The 15,482-nt window shown below is 37.8% G+C and overlaps 1 protein-coding gene across 1 annotated transcript; it reads left to right on the plus strand.

Annotated features, from left to right (window-relative positions):
• Nucleotides 1-8,671: 8,671 nt before the first annotated feature.
• On the plus strand, nt 8,672-10,196 carry SOCS4 (suppressor of cytokine signaling 4). The gene has a single exon (XM_073011000.1). The coding sequence runs from the start codon at nt 8,761-8,763 to the stop codon at nt 10,081-10,083; it is 1,323 nt and encodes a 440-aa protein (XP_072867101.1). The 5' UTR covers nt 8,672-8,760; the 3' UTR covers nt 10,084-10,196.
• Nucleotides 10,197-15,482: the final 5,286 nt, after the last annotated feature.

Below are 15,482 nucleotides of genomic sequence, written 5' to 3' on the forward strand. Positions count from 1 at the left end.
ACTTTGCCTTGAGATAATTAGCAAACCCCGCATGTTATAAAATTTCTATGGTCATGTCTCATTACAAAGCATTTTAAAGATTCTCTTATTTAAAATGATACAATCCACGAACTGTTCTAGTAAGATATAAACAGTAAGGCCAGGCACGGTGGCTTGTGCCTGTAATCCCAACACTTTGGGAGGCCGAGGCAGGTGGATCACTTGAGGTCAAGGAGTTCGACACCAGCCTGGCCAACATGGTGAAACCCTGTCTCTACTAAAAATATAAAAATTAGCCGGGAGTGGTGGCACATGTCAGTAATCCCAGCTACTGGGAAGGCTGAGGCAGGAGAATCACTTGAACCCGGGAGGCAGAGGTTGCAGTGAGCCAAGATCGCACCACTGCACTCCAGCCTGGGTGACAGTGAGACCCTGTCTCAAAAACAAATAAACAAACAAAAAGATATAAACAGTACACCGAAAGTTAATAAAGAAATGGAGAGGGCTGGCTGCCATAACTTGTCAGCTTTTTGGAACTCCCATTCTTTTCTTAGGAACAGCACAGACAAATGACCATCTGACAATGCATGATGGTAACATTATCAACCATATTTAGTACTAATATTAGTTTTTGTAATTTTTAGACAAATATAAATTGAAAAATTTTCTTCCGACTTTGAAGACTAAAATATCTGATGACATTCTGTACCATATATCGATGGGGCAAAAGATAACAGTTTATAAAAGTAGGGCTTCTTGAGCATGAACTTACAGTTCTCTAGCAAAAGAATAGCCATGCGAAATTTATATGAAGCTCTAATTCTGAGAGAGATACAAAACAGTAACTAATCAGAAAATTTTCAGGCCGGGCACGGTGACTCACGCCTGTAATCCAGCCGAGGCAGGTGGATCACGAGGTCAGGAGTTCAAGACCAGCCTGGCCAAGATGGCGAAACCCCGTCTCTACTGAAAAAAACTACAAAAATTAGCCAGGCACGGTGGCAGTTGCCTGTAATCCCAGCTACTCGGGAGGCTGAGGCAGGAGAATCACTTGCACCCAGGCAGCAGAGGTTGTGCCACTGCACTCCAGCCTGGGCGACAGAGTGAGACTTTGTCTCAAAAAATAAAAAATTAAAAAAAAAAAAAATTTCATTGCATTAACTATTTTTTTTCCTTGAGATGGAGTCTTGCTCTGTCGCCCAGGCTGGAGTGCAGTGGCGCAATCTGGGCTCACTGCAACTGCCGCCTCCCAGATTCAAGCCATTCTCCTGCCTTAGCCTCCCATGTAGCTAAGACTACAGGCGCACACCACCATGCCAACTAATTTTTGTATTTTTAGTAGAAACAGGGTTTTACCATGTTGGCCAGACTGGTCTCAAACTCCTGATCTTAAGTGATCCACCCATCTGGGCCTCCCAAAGTACTGAGATTACAGGCGTGAGCCACCACGTGCGCCCATCCTGCATTAGCTCTTTAAATACAAGTAAATGTGTGGAAAACTCGAGTATGGCAGTGATATTTTTCACTTTATTTTATGGACATCTGCAGCATTAGCACACGTAAAAACAGTTAACCTAAAATCCAAACACACTTGATTGACTGGTACCTGTAACATACAAGTTGGTAAGCCTTGCCAAAGAAAACCAAACTAGCGTATAAAGTTGTTCTTTGGGGAAAGACATCGAATTGTTCTGTAATTTCATGGTCTATTGAGTTTCACCTGTATCTGACATATAGATCCTTTTTCACTTTGAAGCATTAGTTTTCCTCCTGAAGATTATATTTGCTCATGAAAATCTCTTTTCTTTGTAGTAACACTGCACTAGAAACAGAGGTATTCTGTAATTTCTTCATTATGAAGAAAACTGTAAAACCAATAAGACTGGCCACCATGCCTAGCCTAACAATCGTATTTTTAATTTCCAAAATTTGTGCTTTAACAAAACAACATATGTAATCTTTGTTTCTTTTTAAAACAAAAAGAAAAAAAATGAACATATATATTAACATATATTGAGTACTTAATACATTTAGGACCTGAACTGAGTACATGCATTATTTTATTTAATCCCCAACAGCCCAATGAAATAGATAGCATTAGTACCTCCATTTTACATGTAAATGAACTGATGTTTCAAGGTTACATGGCTAGCACAAAACAGAAACTGGACTCAAACCATGTTTCTTTTTTTTTTTTTCCTTCCAGAAATATTTTAATAAAAATTGGCCATTTCCAAGAAACACCCACTGCTTGCCCATCAATAAAAGAGAACCATAACAAAATAGAAAATTTACCATACGGCTGTGACTTAAAGAAAAAAGACACAAACACATTAGCAAAATATTAAAGTCACATTCCTTCTTAGGGACTCAAACCGTGTTTCTAATGCCTGCCACCCCTATGCTGTGGGAATGCATCCTTGCCATCCATATACATGTATAGAGATACTGAGAATGTTAAAGTGGTTACTGTTGGGTGGTGGGATTATGGATATATTTACTTTTTTCCTTATAACTTTATGCCTGGTTTAGGTTTTCCATGGTGAGCATGAATTTTCCCTCTCAGAAAGACTTAGTATCTCCTCTTTATCTCTAGGCTTCTAAAATTAGAATAATGTACTTTGATGCTGAGTGGGCTCTTTCAATATGGAGGTGCCTGTCCTTTAGTCCTGGGAAATTTTCTAATCTTTTTTTGTTTGTTTTTGTTTTTGAGACGAAAACACTCTTGTCCCCCAGGCTGGAGTGCAATGGCGTGATCTTGGCTCACTGCAACCTCCGCCTCCGGGGTTCAAGTGATTCTCCGGCCTCAGCACCCTGAGTAGCTGGGATTACAGGCGCCTGCCACCACGCCCAGCTAATTTTTGTATTTTTAGTAGAGATGGGGTTTTATGATATTAGCCAGGCTGGTCTAGAACTGTGACCTCAGGTGATCCACCCGCCTGGGCCTCCCAAAGTGCTGGGATTATAGGCGTGAGTTATCACACCTGGCCATTCCTGGGAAATTTTCTAATATAGTTTCTTTAATAATTTCTCCCGTCCATTTTGTTGTTTTCTGTGAAATGCCTGTATTAATCTCTAATTTTCTTATCTTTTCTGTCTAGTTAACCATTTTTTCCTATTTGCTGTATTAGTTCCTAAGCATACCCACCAACTTTTCTATTGCATATTTCATTTCAGGCTAGGTGCAGTGGCTCACACCTGAAATCCAAGCACTTTGGGAGCCAAGGTGGGCAGATCACTTGAGCCCAGGAGTTCGAGACCAGCCTGGGTAACATGGCAAGACCCCATCTCTATAAAAAAATACAAAAATTAGCCGAGCATGGTGGCATGCACCTGTAGTCCCAGCTACTTGGGACGCTGAGGCAGGAAGATCACTTGAGCCCTGGGAGACAGAGGTTGCAGTGAGCTGAGGTCATGCCACTGTACTTCAGCCTGGGTGACAAAGTGAGACCCTGTCTCAATTAAAAATATATATATATTTCAGCAATCTTTTTTTTTTTTTTTTGAGATGGAGTCTCACTCTGTTGCCCAGGCTGGAGTGCAGTGGCATGATCTCGGCTCACCACAGCCTCCGCCACCTGGGTTCAAATGATTCTCTTGACTCAGCCTCCCGAGTAGCTGGGACTACAGGTGCCTGCCAGTGCGCCCAGCTAATTTTTGTAGTTTTAGTAGAGATAGGGTTTCACCATCTTGGCCAGGCTGGTCTTGAACTCCTGACCTCATGATCCACCTGCCTCCCAAAGTGCTGGGATTACAGGCGTGAGCCACCATGCCTGGCCTAATAATCATATTTTTAATTTCCAAAAAAAATCTTACTCTAGTAGTCCCTAGCTCTTTTTTTAAAATTTATTTATTTTTTATTTTTTTTTTAGAAGGAGTTTTGCTTTTGTCACCCAGGCTGGAGTGCAATCTCAGCTCACTGCAACCTCCACCTCCCAGATTCAAGTGATTCTCCTGCCTCAGCATCCCCAGTAGCTGGGATTACAGGTGCCTGCCACCACACCCAGCTAATTTTTGTATTTTTAGTACAGACGGTTTCACCATGTTGACCAAGCTGGTCTTGAACTCCTGATCTCAGGTGATCCTCCCACCTCGGTCTCCCAGAGTGCTGGGATTACAGGCATGAGCCACTGTGCCTGGCCCCCACCTCCTTTTTTATGGCATCTTACTTATTCATAGTTATAATATCTTTTCTTGAAATAAGTCAATTTTAGTTTCTACTCTTTCCATAGTTATTGCTTTCTCCAAATTCTGTGTATTTTTAAATTTCATATATGTTAGAAGTTTTCCTCAAAAGTCTTATATTAGTCTGTTCTCACGCTGCTAATACAGACATACCCAAGACTGGGTAATTTATAAAGGAAAGAGATTTAATTGACTCACAGTTTCACATGGCTGGGGAGGCCTCACAATCATGGCAGAAGGTGAATGAGGAGCAAAGTCACATCTTACATGGTGGCAAGCAAGAGAGCTTATGCAGGGGAACTCCCATTTATAAAACCATCAGATCTTGAGAGACTTATTACCATGAGAACAGTATGGGGAAAACTGCCCTCATGATTCAATTATCTCCACCTGGCTGCACCATAGGAATTATTGCAATTCAAAGTGAGACTTGGGTGGGACACAGGCAAACCATATCAAGTCTGATGACCCAGGAGTGTTCTTTCATAGTTCAGAGTGTACAGCTATGCTGCCTGGAAACTGTGTGAGTAACCAGGGCCTGTGGATGTGTGTGCTTCACTGTATGCTAGGGTGGTGTTCTAGCTTTTTATTGGAGGATTCCCAGCTATCAGCTTTGACAGGTCTTTTCTCTTTGGCCATTCTCTTTCTCCAGGAAAGTATCTGCCACTCTTCTATTAGGAAGGTATAAAAATCTAGCTGCTGGAGTTCTGGGAGCTGGATGGCAGAAGAGAGCAAGGAACTTTTACTTTGTTACTGTTTTTTAGGCCCAATCTTCCCCTCTACCCTCTGCTGTGTCTGGTATTTAAAGTCCTGAGCCCACCTGGTTCAGTTTCTCCAAATAATAAATGTCCCATCTCCTCTAAATGTGGGATAAGAAACTGAGACATCTACCTGCTCTTAGGCAGAATTTCAGCTCATCTCCTCATGTTCCACCCTGTTCTCCACCCATACTTTCTGTAGCACCCAGTGCTTGTGGGTCCTGAATTTTACCTGCTCTGTTGGCTTGCGTCTTATCTGTGTTACCTCTGTGCCTGATGTCTGTCACCTGCATCTCTGCTGCTGAGTCAGTTATTGTTCATTCATTTTCTGTACTTCTACTTTATGACTCAGGTTATAGATATCTGTTCATTTCATTGAAGAAGAGGTTTGTGATTTTATTTCTCATATTTTCTTGTTGTTTGTACTGACTTCTGAGAGAAGGATGGGGCAAAAAGATTTTTAATCGGCCATTTTCTGACTGGAGTAATTTTTGTTTTATAATGAGAAAAAAACAAAAAGCAGTTTTCATCTTGAGAGGAAATTAAGTTACACTACTCATTGAGAAATTTAGGGCTGGGCTCAGTGGCACATGCCTGTAATCCCAGCACTTTCACTTGAGCTCAGGAGTTCAAGACCAGCCTGGGCAACCTAGGGAGACTCTGTCTCTACAAAAAAGTTTTTAAAAATTAGTCTGGCATGGTGGTGTGTGCCTGTAGTCCCTGCTACTCCAGAGGCTGAGGCAGGAAAGTCACTTGAGCTTGGGAGGTCGAGGCTTCAGTGAGTCATGATCGCACCACTGCACTCCAGCCTGGGCGAAAGAGACCCTGTCTTAAAAAAATAAAATAAATTTAGTAGAAATGGAAACAGTTATGATTAAGAAAACATTATAATAATCACTGAAACATTTTATAAGCAGACTTAGTTGTTTTTGAAGGTAGCAAGAAGTTTGAGAGAGAAATTGAAGTAGGGCCGTGGTAAAGGTCAGAATGTCATCAAGAACACAGGTAGAGAGCTTAGCTGTCATATGGAAGTGAAGGAAGAAATGCCACAATTTAAAGGTAGCAAGGAGACAAGACTAGAGGTCACACTCAGAAGTGAAGTTCATTTAGTAAATAAAAGTGCCAAGCATTTCAAACCTTATTAATAAATAACTTTTCATATTCTTCAGCCCACTTTGTTGCTTCTAATTTTTGTTCAGTGGAATTTAGTCAATGAACAGCCAAAGCATGCAGTTGAATACAATTCAATACAATTTGAATTTCTTTCAAAATTAGATAGTTTTCCCCAAAGATCTTAAATGGTTATAGATCATTGAACACACTAAATCAAAATACAGTTGTCTCTGCATATCCATGGGACGTTGGTTCTAGGACCTCTGCAGATACCAAAGTCCATGGATGCTCAAATCCCTTAAAATAAAATGGAGTAATATTAGCACATAACCTACACATGTCCTCCCAAATACTTCTAATCATTTCTAGATTACTTGTAATAATACAATGTAAATGCTATATAAAGAGTTATTATACTGTGTTGCTTTTAATTTATTGGGGATTTTTTTCCTCGAATATTTTCGATCTACAATTGGTTGAATCTGAGGATGGAGAACCCATGGATATGGAGGGCTGACCATAATAACTCTAATCACCAGATGGTTTTTGCTTTTTTTTTGGAACTGGGGTCTCACTCTGTCACTCAGACTGTAGTGCAGTGACAAGATCATGGCTCTCTGCAACGTCTGCCTCCCAGGCTCATGCGATCCTCCCACTTCAGGCTCCTGTGTAGCTGAAAACACAGGCGTGCGCCACCACACCCAGCTAATTTTTTTGTATTTTTGTTAGAGACAGGGTTTCGCCATGTTGCCCAGGCTGGTCTCAGACTCCTCAGCAGAGGTGATCCCTCACCTCAGCCTCCCAAAGGGCTGAGATTACAGGCATGAACCACTGCACCTGGCCTTAGAAATGGAATTCTTTATATAGCAAGTCTTTATTATTAGGTCACACTTTTAAACACTTGCCAATCATATTTTCTAATATAGATACTTGTTTAAAATCCCACTACTTTTAAAATGGGTTCAAGTGTCTGTAGACATTTACTTGACTGTTGGGATTTTTAAATTTTCCTCTGATATAGACAATCATATCAGACTGTTGAGTATGACTGATTTTTTTTTTTAGTTACAAAATTTATTTTTTTTAGTTACAAAATTTATTTTTCATTTGTAAAATATTTGAGATTATAGGACCCCTTCCCCCAGTTCCTGGCCTAAATCTTTTTTTTTTTTTTTCCCCCAAGACGGAGTCGTGCTTTGTCACCCAGGCTGGAGTGCAGTGGTGTGATCTCAGCCCACTGCAACCTCTGCCTCCTGGGTTCAAGCAATTCTCCTGCCTCAGCCTCCCAAGCAGCTGGGATTACAGGCATCCACCACCGTACCTGGCTAATTTTTGTATTTTTAGTAGAGACAGGGTTTCACCATGCTGGCCGGGCTGGTCTCGACCTCCTGATCTCATGATCCACCCGCCTCAGCCTCCCAAAGTGCTGGGATTACAGATGTGAGCCACTGTGCCCAGCTAACCCTAAATCTGTTTTGTTTGTTTTTTGAGACAAGTCTCACTTCTGTCCCCCAGGCTGGAGTGCAGTGGCGCCATCTTGGTTTACCACGACCTCCGCCTTCTGGGTTCAAGCGATTCTCCTGCCTCAGCCTCCTGAGTAGCTGGGATTACAGTTGTGTGCCACTGCACCTGGCTAATTTTTTGTATTTTTAGTAGAGATGGGGTTTCACTGTGTTGGCCAGGCTGGTTTTGAACTCTTGACCTCAGGTAATCTGCCCGCCTCGGCCTCCCAAAGTGCTGGTATTTATAGGTGTGAGCCACTGCACCCGGCAACCCTAAATCTTATTCCACATAAGAATACTTAAGTAAATTCTATTTACAGACAATCATTATCATAAGTCTTCATGAAACTTGGTATTTTACATTGCAAATTCTGGTATGTTTTACCAACTTCAGAGGAAAGGCAGTGCCTTATAGAAATTTATCTGCTTGTTTTCAAATGATCAAGAATACAAAGGAGTATGTGTTTAAAATGGCAAATTTTTATTCAATTTTATATTTTCTAAAAATTGCCTAGACTAATGGTAGAGTTGACCAATTATTGAAGTGAGTTTAAAACACTGTATTGGGAATGCTTACTGGGCATTTCTGCTGTTCAATGGTGATTGCTTATTTAATAAATTCTTACAGCTTTACAACTTAAAATTGTTCATATTTTAATCAGTAGGGAAGGAAATAGGGAGAAGAAGGTGAAGGAACTATGTAAGGTAGTAATTCTCAAACACCAGCTTATAGATTTGTGTCTGTCTCCTACAAAGAATTCACTGGTCTGCTGTGAAATAACAAAACTATGGTATGGAGAGATGAGCTTAAGATATACTTCAAGACTAGAAACTATTCACATTTGAGCATATATTATGGTCGATAGAGGAGGCTTGGCTTTTTCTGATCCACACTGAAAATAAGCTATGAGAAAGGAACTCACTCTTCACTCTATAGCACTATTAAGTTATGTATATTATATAATATATAGCATTTTATTTAAGGGATAACAAAGTGTCTTGGGACTCCCTTCCAACATCTCTTTTTCATGTACTAACTGTGCTTTTTCCTCGTGTCTAATTGAAGCTTAATATGTGTAAAGTAGACAAGGTAGATGACAAATGGTTAATGACTTTTTTTGTTTTCTTTAGATACATCCAGAAAGTACCCAGAAGAAACTTTCTGCTGGAAAAATTGAAAAAGCAGTATTTATAACATTAGAATTTGTGGATAATTTGTTAAAATGGCAGAAAATAATGAAAATAATAGTAAAAATGTAGATGTAAGGCCCAAGACTAGTCGGAGCAGAAGTGCCGACAGAAAAGATGGTTATGTGTGGAGTGGAAAGAAGTTATCTTGGTCAAAAAAGAGTGAGAGTTATTCAGATGCTGAAACAGTGAATGGTATAGAGAAAACTGAAGTGTCTTTAAGGAACCGAGAAAGGAAGCACAGCTGTTCATCCATTGAGTTGGACTTAGATCATTCCTGTGGGCATAGATTTTTAGGCCGATCTCTTAAACAAAAACTGCAAGATGCCGTGGGGCAGTGTTTTCCAATAAAGAATTGTAGTAGTCGGCACTCTTCAGGGCTTCCATCTAAAAGGAAAATTCATATCAGTGAACTCATGTTAGATAAGTGTCCTTTCCCACCTCGATCAGATTTAGCTTTTAGGTGGCATTTTATTAAACGACACACTGCTCCTATAAATTCCAAATCAGATGAATGGGTAAGCACAGACTTGTCTCAGACTGAATTGAGGGATGGTCAGCTAAAACTAAGAAATATGGAAGAAAATATAAACTGTTTCTCACATACCAATGTTCAGCCCTGTGTCATAACCACCGACAATGCTTTGTGTAGAGAAGATCCTATGACTGGCTCTGTGATGAACCTGGTTTCAAATAACAGTATAGAAGATAGTGATATGGATTCCGATGATGAAATTCTAACACTTTGCACAAGTTCCAGAAAAAGAAACAAACCCAAATGGGAATTGGATGATGAAATCCTGCAGTTGGAAACACCTCCTAAATACCACACGCAGATTGATTATGTCCACTGTCTTGTACCAGACCTCCTTCAGATCAACAACAACCCATGTTACTGGGGAGTAATGGATAAATATGCAGCCGAAGCACTACTGGAAGGAAAACCAGAGGGTACCTTTTTACTTCGAGACTCAGCACAGGAAGACTATTTATTCTCTGTTAGTTTTAGACGCTATAGTCGTTCTCTTCATGCTAGAATTGAACAGTGGAATCACAACTTTAGCTTTGATGCACATGACCCCTGTGTCTTTCATTCTCCTGACATTACTGGGCTCCTAGAACATTATAAGGACCCAAGCGCCTGTATGTTCTTTGAACCACTGCTGTCCACTCCTTTAATTCGGACTTTCCCCTTTTCCCTGCAGCATATATGCAGAACAGTTATTTGTAACTGTACAACTTATGATGGCATCGATGCCCTTCCAATTCCTTCTTCTATGAAATTATATCTGAAGGAATATCATTATAAATCAAAAGTTAGAGTACTCAGGATTGATGCACCAGAACAGCAATGCTAGTAACAGGATAGGAGCATGGGAATGATATATATATTTTCTTTTAATATTTTGTTTTTCTTATTATGCCACTTTGAATTTTTCTGTGAAGGCAGTGGTGTCCAAAATAAATCTCTGCCCTAAATTTTACTTACAAATCCATTTTTTTAATGATACACAAATTGTTTAAGGTTTTACACTAGAGCTTAAATAGATACTTTTAACCAGGTGTTTGGTTTTTGTTTTTACCTTGTAGGTTGTATACTTACATTTTTTCTTTCCTTAATTTACACATGATCCAGGCATATTTGAAATTTGGTAGGCATTGCAAACACATTTGAATATTTTATATTTCATACTTTTCTTTAAAAAGTAATCTTACATCCCTTCCTACATGTGAAATATTTTGTTAATCTATGCCATTAGTAGTAGTATATGTAAAATATAGTTACCCATCCCCCTTTTCATTGAGTTTGACATTCTTCAGTAAAGCTGAATGTTGTAATTCACCATTCATACTAATGTTATGGACTTTTGTAACTTACTAATAGGGATGTTAAAGGTAACAAAACCAAGTCAAACTTGATGTGTTTTTATTTTAAATATTAACTCTAAAGTGGGATTACTACATTTGATTAATCTGGTCAATGAGAATCAAATGAAAACATAATGTTCTGGAGGTGCACTTACTTTTCTACAATGTGGCCGGATCATTTGTCATTTCTGAATAGGTCTTTCTCTCAACCTGCAAGAGCTAAACCATCTTCAAAACATAAATCTTGTTCCTTTCTCATTGGAAGCTTTGAAAATAATGATAACACTATTAGTAGCTATTAGTTACTGAAGTGCTAAAGTAATTGTGGGGTTTTTCTGTATTAGCTTATGAACTGTTGCTTCTACTTAGCCCTTTTATAGAAACTCTGAGCTGTTACTTTGGGGAAATTCCGCAATGTATAAGCAGCCACAAATTTCCACTGGTAACCAAAGAGTACCTAAGTATTTTTTATTATTTTAAGTTGAACTTGAATAAAGATTCAAGAAATAAACATGGAGCTCAGTATTCAGGAAGCTTAATATTGTTTTTGATCTACAAGATCCAAATAATTATCCCTATCTTCAGAATTAACTTAGTCTTGAATGTGGCTTCAAAAAAAGGAAGGCCTTTTGACAGCTGCATGACTTATGGCATACAAAGCAGTACTGGACAAAAGGGGTGATATTTTAAATTTACTGTCCCAGAAACAGGGCAACGTTTTTAGAAACATCTTTATCCCAAGGTAACTAGTAAAAATAAATGGAGTGGTATCCTATCTAACTTCTTTTTTTAAAGAATCAATGAATAATAAATGTAGACAGACAATGTTTCTTCTGGTGAGCTGTCTAACCCTTTGTACAAATTGACATTTTTAATGTAATGGATTTCTTCATGCTAGTTTAGCTGTATTAGGAAACTGCTTCTACCTGGATTGAAAGAAATTTGACTCATAAACTTCCAAGTTAGAACAAATATTTCTTCATTATTGTTGCTTTTATGTGAGTAGCATTTCCCTATCTTGCAGTTCTGTTAAAATGAAAATGGCATTTTTCCATAATAGCTTTAAAATAATTTTTTAGTAATTATTACAAAATTAAATAAGAAAAATCTCTATTACTGTTATCTTTCAGCATTTTTTTTTCTCAGTGATCTCAAGATTGTCTTAGTCTCAATGAGATGTAGCTACAAAAATGGCACCTCTCTTAGCAGTGATGAGGCTCAGGATATCATAACACCAATGTCAGGATAAATATCTCTTCTAAAGACGATATTTACCTTTTACAAGGTTAGAAAAGTCTCATACTACCTCATCTTTATTGTGGCGCTTTTGTAGATCACTGAGAAGCTTATCTTATTAACAAATATACCACTTCTTAAATATCCATCTTTGGTGAAATAAAATAGTGTGGTAAGACTACCCATGATTATAGTTTTTTATCAGAATTTGATAAGATTTTCTGTTTCTGTGAAACAATTATTTTAAATATTTTTCTTTTAAAAATAACTTTTTATCAGTACAGAAAAACCTAAGGGATGACTAGCTTACAAATATTCTGTTAAGGGGTAGTTTTATAAAGAAAAATTATATATAATTATGTTGTCTTTTATAGTGTTAAAATTAGTATTTATATGAAAGTCAAGATCTAAGTACCTTTTCATATAATTCAAACTGATTGCTTGTGATATGTTTTCTCTGGCTTTTTTTATTTTTTCAACTTCAAGGTATTAACAGCTGTTAACACTTAAAAGTACTGCCACATATGTAGCCTTGAAGTAGATGATCTAATAAATGAGAGCAGGGAAGAGATTCATTGACTCTGAAATGATTTTTATTTTTCCTTTGGTATTTGCTACAGTGAAAAGAAGTTTGGAAAGTAGATATATAAAGACTTGAGAAGGGAATTGTTTAAGGGAAAAGAAAAGAGTAAGAATTGTTTTTAAAATATTAAGGAATTGGAATTCAGAAAGGTTACCCCCTTCCTCTGTGTCTTGTGAGGATACATTTGGAAGAACATACAGTATTCAGAAACTAACCTATATAAAATGTAAACAGTATATTGATTGCACTATATAAATGAGTAAATTTTAAGAGGAACAATGTGGGAATATATAAATTTGTCTAAAATTTTGTAACTCTGTTGAACAAAGGGAAGATTTGAAAAGTGTAAATTCCAGAGTTGAGAATGTATTTAGCATGGTGGAAATGTGGAGAGCTTATTGGTGAGAGAGGATGGAGCCAAGAGAAATAAGATCAAATATTAAAATTAGGAATTTAGGCATTACCTCAGGGAAAAGCCTTGACAGTGAAAAGAAACTACTTAATTGCTAATAGCTAGTCTGGACCAGACACTTAACTGCGCTTTGGGAATCATCCTGGGCTAATCAGGAAATAAACTTGACTTTTCTATTTTTCTCTGAAGCTTTACAGGACATACTCCCACTCCCATTTTTTCCGAAGCCTACAGCATCTTGATTCATAGTATAATTCCTGAAGTATGCTGAATGGACTTTAAGGTTCCTTTAGCATTTCTGTATAGAGTTATATGTGATCTTTCTATAACCATGCCATTCACTTAAATAATTCATGAAGGGAATGGTTTAATTTAAAGGAAGACCTAATAGGAAGAAGATTAAAGGAAGCTTTTAGTCAGCCTGTGGCTAGATTTATTGATTTGGTGATCAAACCTGTCTTCTTTCCTGAATTTCAGCTAATGGCCAACTGTGGTCAAAGAATGGCTTTCAGTTAAAGTTTTGACTTCTTATTATAAATAATATAAAGAATGTATTAGTAATTAGAAATCCCTTAATAAGTAGAACAAATGTGGCAAGTAGGACTCCTGTCAGTACACAAATTCCATTTCTTTTTATAAGAAAAACACATAAACCATTATCATTTATTCATGAGCCAAAGCCATTAAGAAGATAAATCCAGTTATCAGTTTCCTGTCTCTGAAGTTTGGATCATTTTATAGATCCACGCAATAGAGAGCTTCCTTCCTATGAAACAAAAACCTTGAGATCTCTCTCTTTTTTTTTTTTTTTTTTTTTTTTTTTTTTTTTTTTTTTTGAGACAGAGTCTCGCTGTTGTCGGCCCAGGCTGGAGTGCAATGGTGCAATCTCGGTTCACTGCAACCTCTGCCTTCCAGGTTCTAGCAATTCTCCTACCTCAGCTCCTGAGTAGCTGAGATGACAGGCGTGTGCCACCATGCCTGGCTAATTTTTGTATTTTTAGCAGAGACGGGGTTTCACCATGTTGGCCAGGCTGGTCTCGAACTCCTGACCTCAGGTGACCACCCGCCTCGGCCTCCCAAAGTGCTAGGATTACAGGCATGAGCCACCATGCCTGGCAGAGATCTAACTCTTATACTTTACTTTTCATTAAAATATTTCTTGTCACTTTTAGCTATAATCAAAATCCAATTAACAACTTACGCATTCATTTTGGTAAAGCAAATTTCACAGAAAAGTAGACAAAATTGTAAGAGTTTCCTGGAGACAACACAAGGAAAACAATGTTTAAATGTAAAATAGCCTGTGTAATGTTAGGTGATGTAATGCCCAAGTGAATAAAAGATTTTTAGCCAAGCAAACTACTGTTTCTACTTTAGAGGAAAAAAAGTCCGTTTTCCATTTGTATTTTAAGGAAAGAACAGAAAGCACAAAGGTTTTTCTTTATTAGTGGCCTACCAGAAATGAGCAGTGCAAGAGTCTACCTGTACTATTCTAATACAGTAAGATACTGGACACAAAATGGAGGTAACTTTTTAAAATAGATTGGCTTGGAAGTTGAAATGTAGATTAATGGATATAACCCAATAGAAAGGGATTTTAAAATAAAGCCAAAGTCTATTTTTTTATTTACTTTCTAATTTTGAACAGGTTACTCAGTCTAAATCTTCTTTGCCTTTATTTCCTATAAAATGTAGGTGATACTTGTCACTCGACTTCCTGGAGGTTAATTCTTCAGCAAGAGGTGACCCTGAGAGCATACTTTAAAATAATTGCTGTACAGCCATTGAGTACTAACGTGATGATAGGTTTTCAAAATATCTCTGTAGTGGACCCTGCATAATTACATTCACTTCTCTTAGACTGTAAAATACTTTCTTGACTTGTTTTAACAGTAGAGATAGCAGTACAATTTGAATTTATGGTTTAGGCTCTGCAATTAGAGGAACAACTGCAGTTTCCTGCTACCCTTCATATGGTCTGTGTAAAACTGATGTTTGCCTAACTTATTTTAAAAGTTGGTTACATTTTCAGAAAATAAAGATAATCACTTTTGCCATGGTTATAATCAAATCTAAGCTTTCAGACTTGAGAGCCATGGTGTAAAACTCAAGGAGGTTTACTTAAATTATGCTGACTTTGCTAGAATTGGATAAATTCTATATAAGCCAAGTATGAGTTCACATGTACTCAAATATGCAGTTTTCACAAAGCTATTAGTCTTGTCAATCAGGCTTGTATGATTTATTCCTTACCACGAAAGAAGTAGACAATTGCCACTTTTATTTCTAATCCTTAAGTTGAATGTTTCTTCTTGGATGTAAGTTCAAATAAACTGATCTGGATAAATTTTCATTTCTTCTTAATTAAAACTTCCTATGTAAAATCCAAAGGCTTTGTGTTTTATTTTAAAAACATATGTCTTCACACATTCAACTTAGAATCTGAAAAAGATAGAGAAATCCACATTCTTACACATTTTCTAATTTATAATACACTCCTTTTAGTTTTTTGTGTTTGGATCTTCCAGAAGCAGGTGCCAAGAGGTGCAAGAGATTTATTTGGAGTGAAATACCTAGAAAGATAAAGGAGAAGGGAGCAGAAGGTGGGGAATTCTTCATACCACTCTGAAAGTCTGACACCTGGAAGGAAGGATTGG

The sequence above is a fragment of the Chlorocebus sabaeus genome, chromosome 24, assembly GCF_047675955.1.
Source record: "Chlorocebus sabaeus isolate Y175 chromosome 24, mChlSab1.0.hap1, whole genome shotgun sequence".
NCBI lineage: Eukaryota > Metazoa > Chordata > Mammalia > Primates > Cercopithecidae > Chlorocebus > Chlorocebus sabaeus.